Genomic DNA, 22,937 nt, shown 5'->3' with positions numbered 1-22,937 from the left:
CATTTAGGCCATTCACATTGAGAGTGATTATTGAGAGATATGATTTTAATGATGTCATGTTGCCTGTAAAGTCTTTGTTTCTATAGATTGTAAATTTCTGTTCTGTATCACTCTTGGGGCCTTTTTACTTTTATAGAACCTCCCTTAATATTTCTTGTAGGGCTGGCTTGATGGTCACATATTCTTTCAATTTCTGCCGGTCTTGGAAGGTCCTTATGTCTCCATCAATTCTGAACGACAGCCTTGCTGGATAAAGGATCCTTGGCTGCATGTTCTTCTCAGTTAGAGCTTTGAAAATACCTTGCCAACCCTTCCTGGCCTGCCAGGTACCTGTAGACAGGTCTGACGTTATTCTGATATTCTTCCCTCTGCATGTAAGGATTTTCTTCCCCCTGGCCGCTTTCAGGATAAAAGTTTCTAATGATCCTTCCTATTTCATCGGTGTTGGTCGTGAATTTTCCCCTTTCATTCATAATTTTATTAATTTGGGTCCTTTCTCTATTCTTTTGAATAAGTCTGGCCAGTGGCTTATCGATCTTATTTATTCCTTCAAACAACCAGCTTCTAGTTCTGTTGATCTCCTCTACTGTGCTCCTGGATTCTAATTCATTGATCTCTGCTCTAATCTTGATCACCTGCCTTCTCGTGCATGGGTTAGGCCTATTCTGTTCCCGCTCCAGCTTCTTGAGGTGAGAATATAAAAACTGCATTTTAGATTTTTCTATTCTTTTGAGTGAGGCTTGGATGGCTATGTATTTTCACCTTAGGACTGCCTTTGCAATGTCCCATAGGTTTAGGACCGATGTGTTTTCATTTTCGTTGGTCTCCAAAAATTGTTTAATCTCCTTCTTAATTCCCTTAATTCCCAATCATTCTTTTTTTTTTTTTTTAAGATTTTATTTGTTTATTTGACAGAGGTAGAGAGACAGCCAGCGAGAGAGGGAACACAAGCAGGGGGAGTGGGAGAGGAAGAAGCAGGCTCCCAGCGGAGGAGCCTGATGCGGGGTGTGATCCCAGAACGCGGGGATCACGCCCTGAGCCAAAGGCAGACGCTTAACGACTGAGCCACCCAGGCGCCCCAATTCCCAATCATTCTTGAGCAGGATGGTTCTTAGTTTCCAAGTGTTTGAGTTTCTTCCAAATTTTTCCTTGTGATTGAGTTCCAGTTTCAAAGCATTGTGGTCTGAGAATATGCAGGGAATAATCTCAGTCTTTTGGTATCGGTTGAGACCTGTTTTGTGACCCAGTGTATGGTCTATTCTGGAGAACATTCCATGTGCATTCGAAAAGAATGAATATTCTGTTGTTCTGGGGTGTAGTGTTTTGTATATATTTATGAGGTCCATCTGGTCCAGTATGTCATTCAAAGCTCTTGTTTCTTTGTTGATTTTCTACTTAGATGATATGTCTATTGCTGATAGTGGAGTGTTGAGGTCCCCTACTATTAACATATTATTATCTATATGTCTCTGTATTCTGGTTAAGAGTTGGCTTTTGTATCTTGCTGCTCCCCTGTTGGGGGCATAGATATTTATAATCGTCATATCCACTTGTTGGATACATCCTTTAAGGATGTAGTGTCCTCCTGTGTCTCTAACTACAGTCTTTAGTTTAAAATGTAATTTGTCTGATATGAGAATTGCTACCCCAGCTTTCTTTTGAGGTCCATTGGCATGAAAAATGGTTTTCCATCCCTTCACTTTCAGTCTGGATGTATCTTTAGGTTCAAAGTGAGTCTCTTGTAGACAGCAAATGGATGGGTCATGCCTTTTTATCCAATCTGCAACCCTGTGGTGTTTTATGGGACCATTTAGGCCATTCACATTGAGAGTGATTATTGAGAGATATGATTTTAATGATGTCATGTTGCCTGTAAAGTCTTTGTTTCTATAGATTGTAAATTTCTGTTCTGTATCACTCTTGGGGCCTTTTTACTTTTATAGAACCTCCCTTAATATTTCTTGTAGGGCTGGCTTGATGGTCACATATTCTTTCAATTTCTGCCGGTCTTGGAAGGTCCTTATGTCTCCATCAATTCTGAACGACAGCCTTGCTGGATAAAGGATCCTTGGCTGCATGTTCTTCTCAGTTAGAGCTTTGAAAATACCTTGCCAACCCTTCCTGGCCTGCCAGGTACCTGTAGACAGGTCTGACGTTATTCTGATATTCTTCCCTCTGCATGTAAGGATTTTCTTCCCCCTGGCCGCTTTCAGGACTATATCCTTGGATCTAATATTTGCGAATTGCACTATGATATGACATGGTGTAGGTCTATTCTCATTGATCTTGGGAGGGGTCCTCTCTGCCTCTTCGACACGAATGCTTGTTTCCTTTGCCAGATTAGGGAAGTTCTCAGCTACAGTTTGTTCAAATATCTCTTCTAGACCTCTCTCTTTCTCCACCCCCTCAGGGATGCCGATGATTCTGACATTGAAATGTTTCATTGAGTCAGTAATCTCCCGTAGTCTACATTCTTGAGATTGGATTTTTTTGAGCCAAGTTTCTGTTTTTACTTTCTCTTCTGCCATCCCATCCTCCAATTCACTAATTCGTTCTTCTGCCTCATTTACCCTGGTCATCAGAGTGTCTAGTTTGGACTGCATTTGATTCATAGCATTTTTAATTTCTGCCAGATTCGCTCTCATTTCCATCCTTAGAGATTCTATATTCTTGTTAATATTTTCGTTAATATTTTTTTCAAGCCGACACGTCATCTTGACCATTGTTACTCTGAACTCCATTTCTGACAATTTGGTTATATCCATATCCATCAGTTCTGTGGCAGAGGCCACAGTCTCTGTGTCCTTTCTTTGTTGAGGGTTCCTCCTCTTCGTCATTCTGATGAGGAGAGGTTGCGGGGATGCCCAGAGCCCAAATTATTGATCAGGACCCAGGCAGTGTGCACTTGTTTTATAGGGACCTTTGGGATGTGGGCTTCTTGATTTTTCAGCCTGCCTTCCGGGGGAGTTGCCTGCCGCGCTGATATTCAGGCAACCCTGTTTGGGTAGAGTTGTCCCGTCCCCTGCGAGGAGGGATGGGGATGGGCACAATGTGAACTGGTATTTCCGGGCGTTTGTTCTCTGGCGACTTTCCTTGGTGGTTTTCTGTGACTTTTCTGAGAGTCAGAGCAGCAGTGGCCGTATCCTAGCCTTTGTCTCAGAACAGAGCGATTGCAGTCTGCTGTCCACTGAGCTTTCCTGGCCACTTTAACTCTGTTTCTGTCGGTGCTGCTAAAAACCCCGCAGCGTCCCGGGATGTGCGCCCCACAGCCACTCTCCCAGCCCTCGCTTCCAGGGCTGGCACGTCTCTGTTCTTTGTGCTTCTAACACCACCTGCCACCCCCGATTGCCACGCGCATTCCCTGTTTCAGTGTGGTTCGTGAGCGCTCCAGAGCACCGGTTTTCCGTCTGGTTGCGTGTGCGCACGTGCACCTCCCAAGCTCTCAGTATCAGTCCGGTTCCATTGAGCGCTCCGGAGCTCTGCTTTTCAGTCTGGTCACACGCCTGTTCCTTGGCTCACGGTCTTAGCGTGCTTTCTCCTGGGTGCTGGTCCGCGAGTCCGGCCGGCTCCCCAGTGCAGGTGGCTACTGCTTCCCGGTGCCCGAGTGCGGCAGCTCCCTCCCCCTTCTGTTTATCTTCCAATATCTGTGCGCGGATTCACGGCTCCCTGCTTCGTATCTCAATACTCAGCGCTGGAGATGTTCGTTTGTAGAGATCCAGATGTAAGTTTCTACGTCTCAGGCTGATTTCCTGGGTGTTCAGGATGGTCTGGTAGATATCCAGCTCAATTCAGGGGACCAGCTGAAAAAAGGTCCCCTACTCCTCCGCCATCTTTTCCCCCCTTCCATATCTGTAGTTATGGATTTTAAAGATTTAGGAAGCTCTTGATAATCTTTACCTATTTGTTGAAAATTACAACCTATTTTAATTTTTTTTTTGAAGACTGTTTATTTTTGCAAGAGAGAAAGAGAGGGATAGGAAGGGAGGGAGCACAAATGGGGTGGGGAAGGGCAGAGGGAGAAGCAGACTCCCCACTGAGCAGGGAGCCCAATGTAGGACTGGATCCCAGGATGTCTGGGATCATGACCTGAGCCGAAGGCAGATGCCTGAACCACCCAGGCACCTGAATTACAACCTAGTTTAAAAGATACATCATTATGTCTATGTTCTTTGCACAGAGAAGTATATGTAGATCTAGTTCTAGATTTACCTAGCAATTTTTTTTTTTAAAGATTTTATTTATTTATTCGACAGAGAGAAAGACAGCCAGCGAGAGAGGGAACACAAGCAGGGGGAATGGGAGAGGAAGAAGCAGGCTCATAGAGGAAGAGCCTGACATGGGGCTCGATCCCAGAACTCCGGGATCACGCCCTGAGCCGAAGGCAGACGCTTAACCGCTGTGCCACCCAGGCGCCCCTAGATTTACCTAGCAATTTTTAAATTATTTTTCCTAACATGGCACATGAGCTTTGGAACATTTATTTACACTATAGATATTAAAGTGTCTGGTGCTTCTACCATTTTTTACCTTCTTCGTTAAAAAAAAAAAAAGAAAAATCCTTTTTCTCTTTTATTCTCCTGTGATCATCTTTATTAACTCTACCTTGCCATTTTCTGATGGACATTCAAGAAGTCTATGAACGAAGAAAATTAAAAAATGAGAGGTTGCAATATACACTTATAATCCCATTGTAAGATTGTTCATAAAATATGTAATTGGCTATAAAGTAGCATGAGGTAGTTTTTTTGTTTTTGGTGACCTTCCTCTAGAAGCATTTAGTGACTGTACAAATAAAAAGACCTGTTATATTGATCTGGGCTCAATAGTTGTATTAACCAGTATTTATTCAGTTTTAGGTGATAGAAACCTAAATTATACTGGCATTAGCTTAAGAAGGTATTTGTTGGCATGGGGGTACGGCTAAATTTGGGTAAGACTGACTTCCAGTGTTCAAATGCTTTCAGTTGAAATTTCTGTCTCCGTTTTTTGGCACTACGTTCCTATGTTTGACTTCATCTTCAGGTAGACTATCCCATGTGATTGTCGAATCCACAGTCTCATGTCTTTGCAGCTCCCTTCATAGATTAGTGTTCCCTATGCAAATGGCCAGCTTACCACTGCTCCCTCCCCTGCCCCTTGATTCCAACACAAGTCTTGGGAATAATGCTCTCTGGTTGTTATTGGCCTTTGTCTATCATGTGCCCATTCTGAGGAGTCAGGTGCTCTGATTCACCGGGCCTAGGTCACATGTTAAACCTTGGAATTTAGGGGTTTAGAATCATTCTCATTCAAACTATCACAGACGTGTGGTGGTTGGCTACAGAAAAATCTCAGAAGAAGGTGAAGTGGTTGATGAGGTAATAAAGCTATTATAGTAGCTCATCAGAGTGAGAGGTTGCTATGAGTCCTTTTAAAGATTTGTTGTCTTTCCTCTTCCTTGGAGTTCATTGTTGACAGAATATTTCTTATTAATCGCATCAGTTGTCTTCTCTTGAGTTCCTTCTTTTTCTTTTTCTTGACTTTCGCAGTCTGGTTTATATCCTCACTATTTCCTGGAAAACTATCCTTTGTAAAGTAGCTAACTACTTCCTAGCATCTTCCTCCATTTCTCTTCGACCTATGCTGAAGTTGATTACCCTCCTCAAAATATTCCGACACCGCCTCCATCTTAACAGTCTTTTCCTATCTCATTCTGACCTTAATGTTAGTCTCACTTTTCCCTTCTGCGTGTGTTCTTGTCCCTGGTTTAATTGTTTCATGGACCATTTTTATATAGGTAGCTTGCAGTTAGTCTTTTCTTTTTTTTTTTTTTCAAGTTTTCGTTTAAATTCCAGTTAGTTAACATAGAATGTAGTATTAGTTTCAAGTATACAATATAGTGATTCAACAATTCCATACTCATCACTACAAGTGAACTCCTTAATTCCCATCACCTATTTTGCCCACCCCCACCCACTTCCCCTCTGATAACCATCAGTTCTCTATAGTCAAGAGTCTGTTTGTCTTTCTCTTAATTTTTCCCTTTGCTCATTTGTTTTGCTTGTTAAATTCCACATGAGTGAAATCATATGGTATTTGTCTTTCTCTGACACATTCAGCTTAGCATAATACTCTGTAGCTCCCTCTGTGTTGTTGCAAATGGCAGACCTAGCTCATTTTTTGTGGCTGAGTAATACTCCATTGTATATATGTACCGCATTTTCTTTACCCATTCATCAGTTGATGGAGCAGTTATTCTTTTCAAGTTTTTACCTATTAATCTCACTGTGAGAATTTTGTTTAATTGTATATTGTTCAAACTGGATGTTAGATTGTTACATAAGGTTACATTTTTCTCATCATCAAGAACTCATCATCTTACTTGCGCTCCTCACTTCCAACCCTCAAACCACCCCCTAAAAAAAGCACCTTGCACTACTTTGATTTTTACTAATAGTACTGTTTGCTCAGATTCAGGATGAAAATAACTTTAATGATCTTTGTTATCTCTAAATAAAGAATATTGGTTCCATAATGAACACACACCTCAGCACAAATGAGATCTTTCTTGTAGACAGTGTATGGACTTGTTTTATGTGTATGTATTAACACCCATTTATTTATAAAAATCTATCTCCCTTTGATAATCTGCTTTTAAAAATCCCATATTGGTTTCCCTTGTAACCTAAGATAATTATAGAAAAAGCAATTTCACCTATGTAAAACATCATTAGTGAAGTGTATATAGTTGGCCTTTGAACAACATAGGTTTGAACTGTGTGGGTCCACTTAAATACATGGATTTTTTTCAATAAATACATATTTTATCCTGTGATTGAAAAATAAGGTAGAAATTGCCAAATGACTAAAAGTGAAGGAAAGGTGGCAGAGAGATGCTGAGAAGGCTGGAACATCAGGCTCTCACCTCACTACCTATGCAGAGTTTGGTTCTCTGAGATCTTGAACAAAAAGTTGTAAAGGAACCGGCTCTGGAGAGGGATTCTCATGAGGTGCCAAGACCAGTCATTGTCCACAGTTGGCCAAGAACCACAGAATGATAATCTGCAACCCCCCCCACCTCCACCTCCAGGGGTCCAGGAGAACACTTGGGGCAGGATAGTAATGTGAGCTGCAAAGCACAAGGCAGGAAGGAGCACTGTCTGAGGTGCTGAAAGTTCTCTAAGGCGGAGAACTAATACTACTGGGAGCAGTTTGCCAGCATTTCCCACAAGCAGAAACTGAGTTAGAACCATGTGGAGGGGTCAGGTGGAGAAAGCAACCTAGAAAGAAGGATAACAGTGCTGTGCCTTCCCCAGTTCTCTGCCTTTCCCTGGACTCTGCTTGAAAGGAGGTTTCCCACATTCCTGGGTGAGTTTTAACTTTGGGTGGGGATGAGGTGCCTTTGGGGGGTGTGGTGCCTTATTCTACTCCTGTACTGTACAGTAAATGTATTTTCTCTTCCTTGTGATTTTCTTAATAACATTTTATTTTCTTTATCATTATTGTAAGAATACAGTGCATAAACACAAAATATGTTAATTGACTGTTTTTGTTATTCCCAGATGTTATGTTCTCGTCAACAATAGGCAATTAGTAATTAAGTTAGTTCTGAGGAGTGAAAAGTTATATGCGGATTTTGATTGCATGGGAGGTCAGCGTTGTTCAAGGGTCAGCTGTATACTGCATACTGTAGAAGTAGGTCTCTTCTAAATGCAATGCTGTGTTGCTGCTTTTTTCCATTGGTGGTTAAATATGTACTTTTGTGGTTATAATAGTTAATTACATTTCCCTCTTGGGATTTAAAATCCTGGGGTCAACTATTTTGTCCATCTAGGGTTTATTATTGAGCTTTGTGAAGGGCACATAGGAAGCATGTAATAAACAGTTAAATAGTAACAGCTGTTACTGATTATTGCTGTGGTCCACATTCTGTGGGAAGCACTTTATAAGCATTATTAAAATTATTTTTCACACCAACTATATGATTATTACCCCTACTAACCAATGAGGCAGTTTACTTAAAGAATTAAGTAACTTCAACAGTTGCACAATTGGGAAATGGTAGAGTTTAGACACTGGATCGAAGCCCTCATTCCTAAAAAGTATGTTATGCATAATGTCTCCATATAAATAAAAAAAAAAAAGAAAGTTAAAACTATATGAACAAATAAAACATCAGGAAAGCATATGAAGTTTTCATATTTCCTAACATTTTTTTAAAATTGATGATTAGCTTTCCACCATGAGATGGGTAGGTTGAATTACCAGAGAGACTTTTGTCCTGCAGTCTTGCTCTTTCTTACTGGGTCCAATAAAAGTTAGAAATTAATTTTACTGTCGCAGATGAAACAATATGTGATTATCTGTGCAAATTCTTTGTAAAATTGTAAGATGCAGTTAGAAAATGGGCTTGTCAATGACCTGTGAGTCTCATTATTATGTCAAAGGACTGATGGGGTGAGTTGCTCGTGCATCTTCTTCTGACCTCCCTCAAGAGTCTTTCCTGATGTTGTGGCTGCTATCTAGTTGGTAACAGTTTTCATTACTGTACTTCTAAGCTCCACTGGGCTGTGACATAGGTCAACAGATTTCTGTAATGTTAGGGCGATACTTAAGACACCTAATTTACTCCTCTGAACGTGGACCCAAGTGTGCTAGTCCATATTGTAAGCCTCCCTTCTTTCCCTCCAAGGCCAGTAGTGTCACATTCAGTTCATGAATGGTAACTGTTTAATGTAAAGTGATAGTAGTAGCATGGAGGAAAAAAAACTGTCTTATGTAGTTGTCGCCAAAGGACATGGAAAAAAGAAGGCAAAATGTTTGTCTTCCAGAATAAATGATGGAAAAATTCACTAGCTGCAGTTCCTTTCTCTCAGTATAGCTGTCAAAACTGTAATACTCCTGTAATTCAGCCCATCTTTCCAGCATTCCTTAAACACTGAGAATTATTGCTGCCACATCTGAACCCTCTTGTAGACATAAACACAAACTGATTGTGCTTTTTAATACTCACCTAGTGGCCTATGTCTTTACTGATAAAGTTCATATCAATGCTCAATTTAGCGTTCAGAAAAGTCTGTCATCTGCCTTTGCTTTTTGCACAGTGCTCTTAAAATTTCAGAACATCTTAGCACTGCACACATACACCTGCTTTCATTTCCAGTTTAAATAGCAGTTATTTTCTCTAGATTGTTCATGGTTGCTTTATACTCCTCCCCATTACCTCAAGGTCTCTAATTAGGTGCTTCCAACTTTAAGTATTTGTTCTTTTACAGCAAATAAAATACAGCAGTCACTTACTGTGCTGTAGAATATCCATGTCTTTGTTTCTAGGTGAGGCATTTGAATTCTGCAGCTTAGTATGTATTAAGATTGGAGGGGAGGGAAATTGAAAAGAAAATATTGGGTCAAGTTTTAAGTTGACAAAGTATTCAAAACCTTATGTATTTTCATTTTAGCATGCTCCTCTTGATGGAATGGTTATGGTAAACATCACCCATTATGTTAATGAGAAGATTTTTGAGAATGAAGGAAGATGGAAGGTATGTTAGAAAAAGTATTTCATCTTTTTTTTCTTAGTAGTTTTTTAATTTAATATTTTTAAGTCTTTTTCCTGTTTTCAGGGTTCAGAAAAAGTACGGGATATACCACTTCCAGAGGAGCTTGTTTTCACTGTGGATGATAAAATACTAAATGACATTAATCAAGCTGAAGCCCAATATCTCAAGCAGGTAGATTTTTTTTACTTTTTTCCAGATACTAATGCTTTTTCTTTTAACTACCATTATAAAAATTTGGCTATCATCCAAGCATGACAACATAAAGCATTTTATTTATTTATTTATTTATTTTTAAAGATTTATTTATTTTAGAGAGAGAGTGCTAGCCGGGGCGGGGAGGGGTGTTGGCAGAGGAAGAGGAGGAGTGAGAATCTTAAGCAGACTCCCTGCTGAGCACGGACCAATATGGGGCTCGATCTCACGACCCTGATATCATGACCTGGGCTGAAATCAAGAGTCTGTTGCTTAACTGACTGGGTCACTCAGGCACCCAAACAACATTAAAATATTTTAAATTATAGCTTTGATACCTTTAATTTTTTTATATGTAATGATTAATGCAAATGATGAATTGGTTATCTTTGGGGTATTCTTAGCTGATTTTTCACTTTTCCCATTTAATTTTTTTGTTAGGCATCTGATCTGCAGGTTGTGGCATATACCTTTACATCTTTTGGCAAAAAGCTAACCAAGAAGAAGATGCTTCACCCTGATACATTCATTCAGCTTGCACTTCAGCTGGCCTATTATAGACTTCATGGACGGTGAGGACCACTCATTTTCCATTTTCAGGCTCTTGGAGTTCAAGGGTATATCTTTAGCATTGCTATTCCATTCTCGCTCCCCAGGGTTTTTCCTGACTTTTTTCCCCAAGTGGCACCATGTCCTCATTTGGACTTCCATCAGCAGTGTATTGGAGTTTTGATGTGTTACACTTCTACAGTCTTTTCATCACCTAAAGTATCCACTGTCCTCTAAGAGAGGTTTTACTCTTCTTGGAATTCAAATCCCTAGGTTTTCTTGTAGCCTCAGTTTCCTGATGGGTTCATGATTTTATAGATTATCCAGTCTTTACTAATTTTTAGGGTAGGAGAGATGGTATGTTGTGACTTTCTACATCCTAGGCAGAAGTAGAAACTTCGTGATCTTGCTTTTTAAATATCTAGTCTGAGAATACGTGTCTTTAAATGGGATATTTAGGTCATTTGCATTTAAAATAATTATCAGTAAGGTTGGGTTTAAGTGTACCATGTTGTTTTTTCTTTTCTTTTTATCATTATCTGATTTTTGTTTTTTTATCTTCTTTTGAATTTATAGTTTTTTTTTTAATTGTTCCATTTTATCTCCATTGTCAGATGTACTCTTTTGTTTTGTTTTTAGTAGTTGTACTGGGGTTTATAAAATATATCTTTTTTTTTTTTTTTTTTAAAGATTTTATTTATTTATTCGACAGAGATAGAGACAGCCAGCGAGAGAGGGAACACAAGCAGGGGGAGTGGGAGAGGAAGAAGCAGGCTCATAGCAGAGGAGCCTGATGTGGGGCTCGATCCCACAGCGCCGGGATCACGCCCTGAGCCGAAGGCAGACGCTTAACCGCTGTGCCACCCAGGCGCCCCTATAAAATATATCTTTAATTTACCTGAGTCTATCATCAAGTAACATTTTCCACTTGAAGTGTAATAGAAGAACCTTAAAACAGAATGCTTCTCCTGTTTTTTTGTGCTGTTGTTGATGTATATTATACTTCTAGATGCGTAGTTAGCCTCACAATACACTGTTACTATTTGCATTAAGTGGTTATCTTTTTTTTCTTGTGGTAAAATATATATAAAAGAAAAGTTTCCTTTTTAGCCATTTTTAAATGTATAATCTAGTAGCATTAATTACATTCTCAGTGTTGTTCAACCATCACAACTGTCTATTTGCAAAATTTTTTCATTACCCCAAAGAGAAATTATACCCATTAAACAGTAATTTCTTACTCCTCCTTTTGCCTCAGCCCCTGGTAGTTTCTAATCTACTTTCTCTGTCTATGAACTTGCCTGTTCTAGATATTTCCTCTAGGTGGGATCATAGAATATTTGTCTTTTTGTCTCTGATTTATTTAACTAAGGGTAAAGTTTCCAAGGTTCATCCCTATTGTAGAATAAGAACTTCATTCTTTTTTATGGCTAAATATTCCACTATATAGATATACCACATTTTCTTTATCCATTCATCTGTTGGTAGACACTTGTTTTGTCTCCACCTTTTGGCTACTTTGAATAGTGTTGTAGTAAACATTCACATACAAGTATCTGAGTCCCTGTTTTAATTTGAGTCTATACTTAGGAGTGGGATTGCTGGGTTGTGTGATAATTCTTTTTCACTCTTTGAGCACCTGCCAAACTATTTTCCACCATGGCTATACCACTCCCACCAGCAGTATACAGAGGTTCCAGTTATTCCATATCCTTGCCAACACTTTTTTCATTAAAAAAAAATATAACTGTTAGTTTTGAAGTAGTATTTCATTGTGGTTTTTATTTACATTTCCCTTTTGACTAATGAGGTTGTCTATCTTTTCAGATGCTGATTGGTCATTTGTATATCTTTGGCAAACTGTCTTACATAAAAGTCCTTTGTGCTCTTGGTAATTGGGTTGTCATTTTCTTTTTGAATTGTAAGAGTTTGTTATGTATTCTGGATATGAAACCCTTACCAGATAATGTGATTGGCTAAGTATTTTCTCCCATTCTGTGGGTTTTCTTTTCACTCTCTTGGTGGTATCCTTTGATGTACAATGTTTTTAATTTCGAAGTACAGTTTATCTATTTTGCTTTCATTTGTTGCCTGTGCTTTTGTGTCATATTCAAGAAATCATTGCTAAATCCAATGTCATGAAGTTTTATTATTTTGTTCTTGTTTTTTAAGATTTTATTTATTTATTTGACAGAGATTGGTAGAGCATAAGCGGGAGGAGTGGGAGAGAGAAAAGCAGGTTCCCTGCTGAGCAGGTAGCCTGATGCAGGGCTCAATCCCAGGATACTGGGATCATGATCTGAGCCAAAGATGCTTAAGCGACTGAGCCACCCAGGCACCCTCTTAATGTCATGAAGTTTTTACCCTTGTATTATCTTCTAGGAGTTTTATAGTTTTAGGTCTTGTTTTATATCTTTAATGTGGGTTTTCCCTCTCTCTCTCTCTCTCTTTTATTTTTACTTTTTTTATTTTATTTTTAAGAGAGCAAGAACATAAGCAGTGTGGGAGGTGGAGGAGCAAAGGGAGAGGAAGAGAGAGAATCTTAAGGAGACCCCATGCCTAGCGTGGAGCCCAGTGCAGGGCTTGATCTCATGACTGAGATCATGACCTGAGCCAAAATCAAGAGTCAACTTATCTGACTAAGCCACCCAGGCACCTGTCTTTGATGCTATTTGAATTAATTTTTGTGTATAGTGCGTGGTAAGGGTCCAGCTTCATTCTTTAGCAAGTGGATATCCAGTTTTCTTGGATTATTTTTCTTGGATTATTTTCTTGGATTATTTTTTGAAGAGACTGTTCATTGAATGATCTAGATGTTCTTGTTTAAAATCGGTTGATTATAGATGTGAGGATTTATTCCTGGGCTTTCAATTCTATTCATTAATCTCTGTGTCTCTTCTTGTGTCGATACCATACTATTTTGATTATTGTAGCTTTGTAGTAAATTTTGAAATCCAAAAATATGTGTCATGTCCTTCACCTTTGTTCTTCTTTTCAAGATTGTTTTGGCTATTCTTGAAATTCCATATGAATTTTGGGATTAGTTTTTCCATTTTTGCAGAAATGTTGGAGTTTTGAATCTGTATACTGCTTTGGGTAGCATTGTCACCTTAATGATAAGTAGTCTCCAATCCAAGAACACAGAGTCCTGTTCCATTTATTTATGGTTTTTTTTTAATTTCTGTAAGCAGTGTTTTGTAGTTTCCTTTGTATGGAGTTTTTGCTTCTTTGGTTAAGTTTAATCTTGAGTATTTTATTCTTTTTGATGCCGTTGTAAATGGAATTATTTTCTTAATTTTCTTTTCGGGTCATTCACTGCTAATGTATGGAAATGCAGCTGATTTTTGTGTGTTGGTTTTGTGTCTTTAAGCTTTGTTTAATTTGTTTATTAGTTCTGATAGTTTTTTGTGGACTTGAGATCAAATCATCTGTCAGTAGAGCTAGTTTTGCTTTTTTGTTTCCAATTTGGATGCCTTTTATTTCTTTTGGCTTGAACACCCAATAGTATGCTGAATTATCCTTGTCATACTACTTATTTTAGGTAGAAAGTTTTTAGTCTTTCACAATTGAGTGTGATGTTAGCTGTGAGTTTTTCATAAATGTCCTTTATCATGTTGAGGAAGTTTCTTTCTATACCTGGTATATTGAGTGTTTTTATTATGGGAGAGTGTTGGATTTTGTCGAATGCTTTTCTGTGTCAATTATCGTGTAGGACTTATCCTTCATTCTATTAATAAGGGGTATTACATTGATTGATTTTCATTTGTTGAACCACCCTTGCATTCCTAGGATATATCCCACTTGGGCATGGTGTATTGTCCCTTTAATATGCTGCTGAATTTGGTTTGTTACCAATTGGAAGATTTTTGCATCTTTAGTTGTAAAGGAATATTGGTCTATTTTGTCTTCTTGTAATGTCTGATTTTTAAAGCTTTTATTTCAATTCCAATTAGTTAACACAGTGTAATACTAGTTTCAGAATTTAGCGATTCAGCACTTCCATACAGCACCTGGTGCCCATCACAACAAGTGCACTCCTTAATCCCCATCACCTATTTGACCCAACCCCCATGTCCTTCCCCTCTGGTAACCATCACTTTGTTCTCTATAGTTAGAGTCTGTTTCTTGGTTTGCCTCCTTCTCCCCCACCCCATCCCCAACCCTTTGCTTGTTTGTTTTGTTTCTTAAATTCTACATATGAGCAAAATCATATGGTATTTGTCTTTCTCTGACTGACTGACTTTGCTTAGCATAATACTCTCTTGCTTCGTCCGTGTCATTGCAAATGGCAAGATCTCATTCTTTTTTAGGGCTGAGTAATCTATACACACCATATTTTCTTTATCTATTCATCAGTCAATGGACATTTGGTCTGTTTCCATAATTTGGCTTTTGTAGATAATGCTGCTATAAACATTGGGGTGTATGTGCCCCTTGGAATCACTGTGTTTGTGTCCTTTGGATAAATATCCAGTCATGTGATTGCTGGATTGTAGGTGGTTCTTTTTGAGGAACCTCCATACTGTTTTCCAGAGTGGCTGCACCAGTTTGCATTCCCACCAACAAACAGTACAAGAGGGTTCCCCTTCCCCACATCCTCTACCAACACCTGTTGTTTCTTGTATTGTTGATGTTAGCCATTCTGACAAGTGTGAGATGGTATCTCATTGTAGTTTTGATTCCTATTTCCCTGACGATGAATGATGAGCATCTTTTCATGTGTCTGTTGGCCATCTGTATGTCTTCTTTGGAAAAATGTTGTGTCTTTGTTTTTGGTGTCAGGGTAATGCTGGCCTCACTATGAGTTAGGAAATGTTCCTTCCTTTTCAGTTTTTTGGAGGAATTTGAAAAGGATTGTTCCTAATTTTTTAAGTCTTAGAATTCATCAATGAAGTTATGCGGTCCAGGACTTTTGTTTGTTGGGAGATTTTTGATTACAGGTTCATTTCCTTACTTGTAGTAGGTCCAGTCAGATTTCAATTTTTTCTTGAATCAAAGTTGGTAGTTTGTGTGTTTCTCAGAATATGTCTATTTCATCTAGATTATCCAGTTTATTGGTATACAGTTGTTCATAGTATTCTCTTACAACCCTATTTATTTCTGTAAAGGTGGTAATGCCCTTTCTTTCATAACTAATTTTAGTAATTGGAGTTTTCTCTTTTTTTTTCTTAATCATTGTACTTAAATGTTGTCAGTTTTGTTGATCTTTTCAAAGAACCATATTTAGTTAACTTTCTCTATTTTTAATTTCTGTATTTTGGTTATCTCTAGTCTTAATTATTTTCTTCCTTTTGCTAGCTTTGGGTCTACTTTGCTCTCCTTTTTTCCAGTTCCTTAAGGTGTGCACTTAGTCTATTGATTTGTGATCTTTTTTTTTTTTTTTCCTAATGCAGGTATTTACAGCTATAAACTTCCCTTTGAACACTTTTCATCCTCTAAGATTTGGGAGGTTGCAATTTCATTTTCATTCATCTCAAGGCATTTTCTGATTTCCCTTGTGATTTCTCCCTTGACCCATTCATTGTTTGTATGTTGTTGGATGTCTTCATATTTGTGAATCTTCCGTTTATTCTTCTGTTACTGATTTCTGGCTTCATTCCATTGTCATTGAAGAAGATACTTTGTATGATGTCAGTATTTTTAAATTTATTGAGACTTGTTTTGTGGCCTACTCAGTGGTCTTTCCTGGAGACTGTTGCATGTGCACTTGAGAAGAATTTATATTCTGCTGTTACGAAGTGGCATGTTCTATATATGTCTGTTAGGTCTGGTTATTTATACTGTTGTTCAAGTCCTCTGATTTATCTCCGGTCTACATGGGCTATCTCCATTATCAAAAGTTGGATATTAAAGTCTCCAGCTGCCATTGGAGAACTGTCTAGTTGTCTTTTTAATTCTGCCAGTATTTGCTTCATATGTTTTACGGCTCTTTTTAGGTGTGTATATTTTTATAATTGTTATGTCTTCTTGATGACTTAAGCTTTTCATTAATGTGTAATGTTGTGTAATGTTCTCTTTGCCTCTTAACCCTTTTGACTTAAAATCTATTTTAATCACTCCAACTCTTGTACTTACCAGTTTTATGGAATATCTTTTTTTGTCCTTTCACTTTTAACCTCTTAATGTCTTTGTATCTACAGTGAATCTCTGGTAGATAGCATATAGATAGATTATGGGCTTTTTATCCATTCTGTCAATCTCTGCCTTTGATTGAATAGTTTAATCTATTTACATTTAAAATAATTACTGATAAAGAGATATTTGCTTTTGCCACCTAGCTATGTTTTCTGTAGATCTTACTTGGTTTTTTTTTTCTAAATTCTTCCACTATCTTTTTTTTTTTTTTGGCTTGGATTTTTTTATAGTGTACCATCTTGATTCCCTTCTTTTTCTTTACATTTTTAAATCTATTTTATTCATGATTACCTTGGAGAACACAATTCATATTTTATATTTATAACAACCTTGTTTGAATAACAGCTTAGTTTTAGTAATATACAAAACTCTGCTTCTATACATCTCTGTACCCTCTTTTATTTTGTCACAAATTACATCTTTATACATTGTGTGCCCATTGATACAAGTTTATATTACTGTTTTATGCCCTTGCCTTTTAAGTCAAAGAAAAATAACTATTAAACACGTTGCTCTGTCTCCCATGTTTCCTATAAACTTGGAGTTAGATCTAGGGACTTGAGAATAAGAATCAGTTATTTTTATTATTTTTTACAACAGTAAATCAAATAATTAAGGTCATTTGTTTTCTGTTTCATCCTGTTTGATATTAAGAGTGGATTTGTTAGCCAATGTCCATTATAAAGTTTCCTGAGTTTTTTACCTAATGGTTTTAGTAGGCATTAATGCTCATAGCCAAGATCTATTATTGTAGTAGAGGTTACAGAGCAGTAATATTTTTACCTACTGCTTTTATTTTTAATCTTTTTTTTTTTTTAAGAATGTTAGTGTTAAGTTTTTGTTTACACTTTCTCCTTCATACTTTAAAAAAGATACTATTTCAGCGCAGGGAGACCGTCTTATAGACACACTGGCAGAAGAGGCTTAGTAATTGTGTTTGAGCCTTCTTAATGCCCATGTTCACATCTGTTCCTCTCACTCCATTTGATCTCTTTAACTCTGAATTCCAACCACCAGGAATAAGATCGTTACAGAAGTAAGAGAGCTCTATATCTAAAATTGTTGACATCATTCTTCAACCCAGGAAAACAGTTATCACTCTGGGGAATTTCTTAGAGAATGTTTTTACTTAATTCTTTAGTCATTCATGTAGTGTATAAAGGAACTAAAGACCAGGGACTCCGTATTATCTATTGCTGTGTAACAGTTACCACCAACTTAGTGGCATAAAACAATAAATGTTATTTCATATTTTCTGTCACACAGGAACCCAGGTGGAGGCTAGCTGGGTGCCTCTGACTTCAGGTCTCCTGAAGTCGTAGTTAGAGTGTCATTCAGCTCTTTTTCATTTGAAGGTGCGCCTGAGAGAGGATCTGCTTCCAAGCTCACTTGTGATTATTAGCAGAGATCATTTCCTTCCAGGATATTTTCTGGAGGCCTCCCTCAGTTTCTCACCATCTGGGCCTCTTAGTAGGGAACCTTCCAGCGAGGCAGCTGGCTTTCCTCATACTAAGGAAGTGAGAGCAAGTAAGATCTCTCTTTGTAACCTAGTTTCAGAAATGACCTCCATCACTTTGTCCTGTTCTTCTCATTAGAAGCAGATCACAAGGCCCATCTCCCCCTCAAACTGAGGAGTTATACAGAGTTTTACTACAGGAGGCAGGGATCCCTGGGGCTGCATCTTGAAGGCCACCTACCACAGACGCACCGCCCTACAGAGCCTGACCACAGCCAAGCCTTTGAAAGAGCCTGTGTTGTACCAGGCCCTGTGGATCAGAAGACTTTTTTACTCTTTGATTATTGAAAGTAGTCTCTTTGTAATTGAAAGTCTCAACAATGATCTGTAGTGTAGAACTTAGTCACTGATCAAAGCCAGATTTATTAGGTAAGCTTTCTTTGTAATAACATTTGAGCCTTTTCTTTCTTATGATGCTTTCTTTTATTTTCATTTTTTCCTGTAGCCCCGGCAGCTGCTATGAGACCGCCATGACAAGGTGCTTCTATCATGGCCGTACAGAGACCATGCGCTCGTGCACAGCAGAGGCGCTCCGTTGGTGCCAGTCCATGCAGGACCCTTCTACTGGCGTGAGTGTCGAAAAGAAAAAAATTCACAGTAATTCCTCACTGCTTTAAAGGAACCTTAGTCCTTAAATAACTAACTTCTCTGCTTCAGTTCCCCTGAATCAGTAAAATACTTGCAGATATTTGTCCCTCAAGTTTGTAAAGCGTTCATTCATTTACCAGTGAAGTATATACTTGGAAAGAATATGAAACAGGAAAGACCTGAGAAGAAGCCCATTTGTGTCACTTTCTACACAGAGTATCTTTAATACCATGAATATTTTACTGTTACTGATCCGCCTGCAGGATAACATCTGTAACGTGCAGACTGTCCCCCGGTGCCTTAAAAGGAAGCTTTTCTTGATAGGGTTGAAAGGTTTTGAAATCACAGATTCTTGTTTTCATGTATTAGAACCAGAACAATTTTGTTTTGTTTTTTAGTTCTTCTTCTTCTTCTTTTTCTTTTTTAAAAAAACAGTTTTTGTATGCAGTGTAGGGCTCGAACTCACAACCCTGGGATCAAGCGTTGCATTCCTTACCAACCAAACCAGCTAGGTGCCCCTGTGCTTTTTTTTTTTTTTTTTTTAACAATTTAGACAATAGGGTAGGTCCTTCCCACTGCTGTTTTGGTATTGTATTTGCTCTTTAGTTTTGATAGACATGGTTATATATATTTTCATTTATTTTAATATCATAGAACTATTCCATTATCATTTTTGAACAGCTCTGTGTTAGTTTTGAACTGTTAGTTGCTTCTTTCTTTACACTTATGAATATCACTTCAGTGCTGCCCACAAGTTCCTATTTTCCTTTCCTGGAAAGAAATAAGATGAAGGACAATATAGGAAAGAAAAGGCAGTAGAAGTAGGAAAATATATAGAAGCATGTGTCTCAGCATCTTTCTAGAAATCTTTTCCCTCTCAGAGAAATCTCTCAGATTACCCAAGTTATGTTCAATTATGTTGAATTAAGGGTTTTTTAAATTTGGTTTCTGTAGAGTTTACTGAAGTATGTCTTGATTTTTAACACAGCTTCTTCAGAGGCAACAGAAGATGTTACAGGCTTTTGCAAAACATAATAAAATGATGAAAGATTTTTCAGCTGGAAAAGGTACTTACGTTGGAATTATTCTGACTTAAAAAAAATTCTCTCATGTCGAAAAATTTTTTTCTACCTTCATGCTTGTGGCTTCATTGCAGGATTTGACCGTCATCTGTTAGGTCTTTTACTCATAGCAAAAGAAGAAGGTCTTCCTATTCCAGAACTCTTTACAGACCCACTTTTCTCCAAAAGGTAATATAATGTAGTGTTTTATAACTTGATCCATCAGATCCTTTTTTCTGAAGGTTAAAAGCTCTTTCGAAGCAATATAAGTTTCTGAAAGCCTAGTAAAATAACCTCTCTTTATGCCACACAGTGGAGGAGGTGGAAACTTTGTTCTCTCAACAAGTCTGGTTGGTTATTTTAAAATCCTGGGACTGGTGGTTCCCATGGTCCACAATGGCTATGGATTTTTCTACCATATCACAGATGACAGGTAAGGCTGTTAGGCATTTAATGTGTGTTTGTCTCTCTGTCCTGTTTTTGGGACACTTGGCAAATCAGTCCTTTTAGGTGTTTTGTGCAGAACACCATTTAAGGTTGACTCAGTGACATACCATCATTATCCTCAAAACCCAGTACACATATTAACATGTTTGTTTCACCCAGGGTGTTTTATGCTAACTTCAGATAAAATTTGATTGCCTATAAATATGTGGTGGTTTATGTAGTCCTAGATAGTACTGATGTGACCAATATAAGAGACTAGATAAATTAATTTATATTAAAAAAAAAAAAAGAATGTTTTACCGGTTCAGGTGCATTTCATTTGTGTTGTATGACGTTTGTGGAAAGAGTGAGAAAGAAAGTACTATAACCTGGTAGGTGGAGAACAAGGTAGTGTGAAATTGGTAGAAAGGCTCAGGAGGTCCTCATTCACATAGTTGGGCCATCTCTTCTCAGGGGTCTTTGAGAGTGTGAGGGGCTTTATAAAAAACAATGTGGCTACATTTAGCACTGTGTGAATAGATGGTATGCGTGGAGGCTTCAGATGGAATGGGAAAAATTAGGATGATCATATGTATGACACATTTCAGTGTGTAATATATTGTTTTTATACTTTAACTTTGTAAAAGAATTTACAGTCAGTGTTACTGCTCAAAATGTTATCCTCAGTCTCTATGTCAAGTGTCATCTGTGCATATAGTCTGTTTTACCAGTGGTACCTGTATTTGTTAGCATGTAAGTCCTAAATTATCTATTCCCATAATATTCAGTTTATGTACATTAGTGTACAAAATAAAGGGTAAATTACAGAGGTTAGACATAGATCTTACTATTTTTTTCATAATCAAGGGTCAGGGGTCTAAAATTATCATCAGACACAGAGAATAAGCATTCTAACATATTTTCTGACAAGTATGGATATTGTATTGCGTGCAATGACAGGAGTTCCAGCCAGACAAACCTCAGCTGTCTGACTTTAGAAAAAGTCCTGATCCTGGGGCAGAACTTCCATTCACTCATTCAGGAAGCACGTAGTGAGAATTTGTTGTTTCTTAGGTACTAAAGACACAAGACAGACAAGGTTTCTCTCTTAAAGATTTTATTTTCTACTTGGGAAAATAGAAGCAAACAAGCAAGATAACTAGTGATGAATGCTGTGAAGAAAATAAGTAAGTTAATGTGGTAATAGAGACAAACTGTGGGCAGGATTGGAGCATTGCTTCATTTACTGTGGGCAGAGAGAGCCAGCGAGGCTGCGATGGTGACGGGGAGAGGGAATTAATCACATGAAGAGCCAAGAATACAGCTCTGCAGACTTCGAGCATCGCCAGCCGTCCCCAGTGCCTCCCCCAGGCCGAACCAGCCCCTCTCCCACTTAGGTTGTTGGAGTAGGTTCTCCTGTGGTCTCACCCTCTCCGTACCTGCAGAACGCTGTCTACACAAAAACCCTTGATCCCCTTTCAAAAATGCCCTTCCCCTCGAAATTTTCCAGGAGTTTCTTGTTTCATTCACAGTAAAATCCAAAGTCCTCCTATGAGATCCTGCACGATCAGGCTCTCACTTACCACTCTGACCTTATCTTCTCCAGCTCCACTCCTATTTCACTCTACTCCAGCCACTTTTGTCATCTTGTACCTTGAATATAGCAAGCGAGCTCCCTCCTCTGGGATTTGCGGTTATGATTTTCTCTGCCTCGTACTCTTCCTTGAAATATATGCAAGGATCACTCCTTTATTTCATATAGGTATTTGCTTAAAATTTGCTCATCTGGGAGGCCTCCTCTGATGATCTAAAATAGCACCCCCTGCCCCCCTCACCTGCTACATTTTCTTGGTAACACTTAATAACCATCCAGTGGATATACATATTTATTGGTATATTAATCTTTCTTCCCTTCCTAGAATATAAGCCCATAAGAACAGGGTTTTTGATTTGTTTGTTGTTGTATCCCTAGTTTTGTAACCATGCCTTGTAAATAAGTTGAATTCAGTACATTTTCACAATGACTTTGTTGTTGAACATAATTATATGGTCCTCAGGAAAGGGCCTGACATTTATAATAAACAGAAAGAGGCAGTATGGCTATAAATTAGCAATTAAGTTGCGGGGGGGGTGGTAGAAGATGTTGAAGAGACGTACATAGGAGCTACATCTTGGAGGACAGTATTCTCAACTCTGAGTGCACATTAGAATCATCTGGAGACCTTTAAAAATATTACTTCTGCAGACACTGATTTGGTTGGGGTGGTCAGTTGATAATAGGGCCTTGTGACATGGTGAAGAGTTGGGATTTTCTCCTAAGGATAATGGGAAACATTTTATCAGTTTTTAAGCATGAAATGTACCCATGCTTTATTTGCATGTATGAAGGACTTTTGGCTGTTATATGGAATGTAAATAAGGTGGACAGTAATATGAGCAAGAATGAGAGGAGGGAAATCAGTAAGCACAAACGATAAGCTGAACAAGGCAGTGGATAATGAAGGTGGAGAAAAGTGGAGGGATTTGAGAGCAATTTCGGACGTGACTTACTGATGAATTGGTGATTTTGATGGTAGCATTTACTGGGATGGAGAAAGTTAGGGGAGGAATGTGGTTGGGGGCATGTTAGGGTAGGATTAAGAATTTTGTTTTATACATGTTGACTTAGATTTCATCTAATAAGGAGTGTATGGTCTTCATATATGAAAGGATGTGTCGGTAGGCACATGGTTACGTGACTGTGAAGCCCACAAAAGAGACCCGCACTAGAGGCACACATTCATCCGTCATCACATGAATACACACAAGTAGTTTGCAAACGAAATACGCGGAAACTATCTGGAAAGGGTTTTTCATTCATTGTTAAACTTGAAAATTGTATGTTTTTAAAGAAAATTGGTTTATTTTTGAAATAGCATTTTAAATGTATTG

The 22,937-nt window shown here is 38.2% G+C and overlaps 1 protein-coding gene across 7 annotated transcripts in view; it reads left to right on the top strand.

Moving 5' to 3' along the window:
• CROT (carnitine O-octanoyltransferase) overlaps window positions 1–22,937 on the top strand; it is a 54,628-nt gene that overhangs the window by 29,286 nt on the left and 2,405 nt on the right. For 6 of the 7 annotated variants that reach the window (XM_040644307.1, XM_008686196.2, XM_008686194.2 and 3 more), the window contains exons 11-17: window positions 9,438–9,521; window positions 9,585–9,710; window positions 10,173–10,303; window positions 18,377–18,500; window positions 19,508–19,586; window positions 19,676–19,769; window positions 19,894–20,013. In XM_040644307.1, coding sequence (XP_040500241.1) covers window positions 9,438–9,521; window positions 9,585–9,710; window positions 10,173–10,303; window positions 18,377–18,500; window positions 19,508–19,586; window positions 19,676–19,769; window positions 19,894–20,013 — 758 coding nt within the window. The remainder of the gene's footprint in view (window positions 1–9,437; window positions 9,522–9,584; window positions 9,711–10,172; window positions 10,304–18,376; window positions 18,501–19,507; window positions 19,587–19,675; window positions 19,770–19,893; window positions 20,014–22,937) is intronic. The other variant, XM_008686197.2, reaches the window with a different exon arrangement.

Source organism: Ursus maritimus, unplaced genomic scaffold, assembly GCF_017311325.1.
Source record: "Ursus maritimus isolate PB19 unplaced genomic scaffold, ASM1731132v1 scaffold_3, whole genome shotgun sequence".
Classification (NCBI taxonomy): domain Eukaryota; kingdom Metazoa; phylum Chordata; class Mammalia; order Carnivora; family Ursidae; genus Ursus; species Ursus maritimus.
The sequence above is the reverse complement of the archived record's forward strand: the minus strand, read 5'-3'. Positions and strand labels throughout refer to the sequence as shown.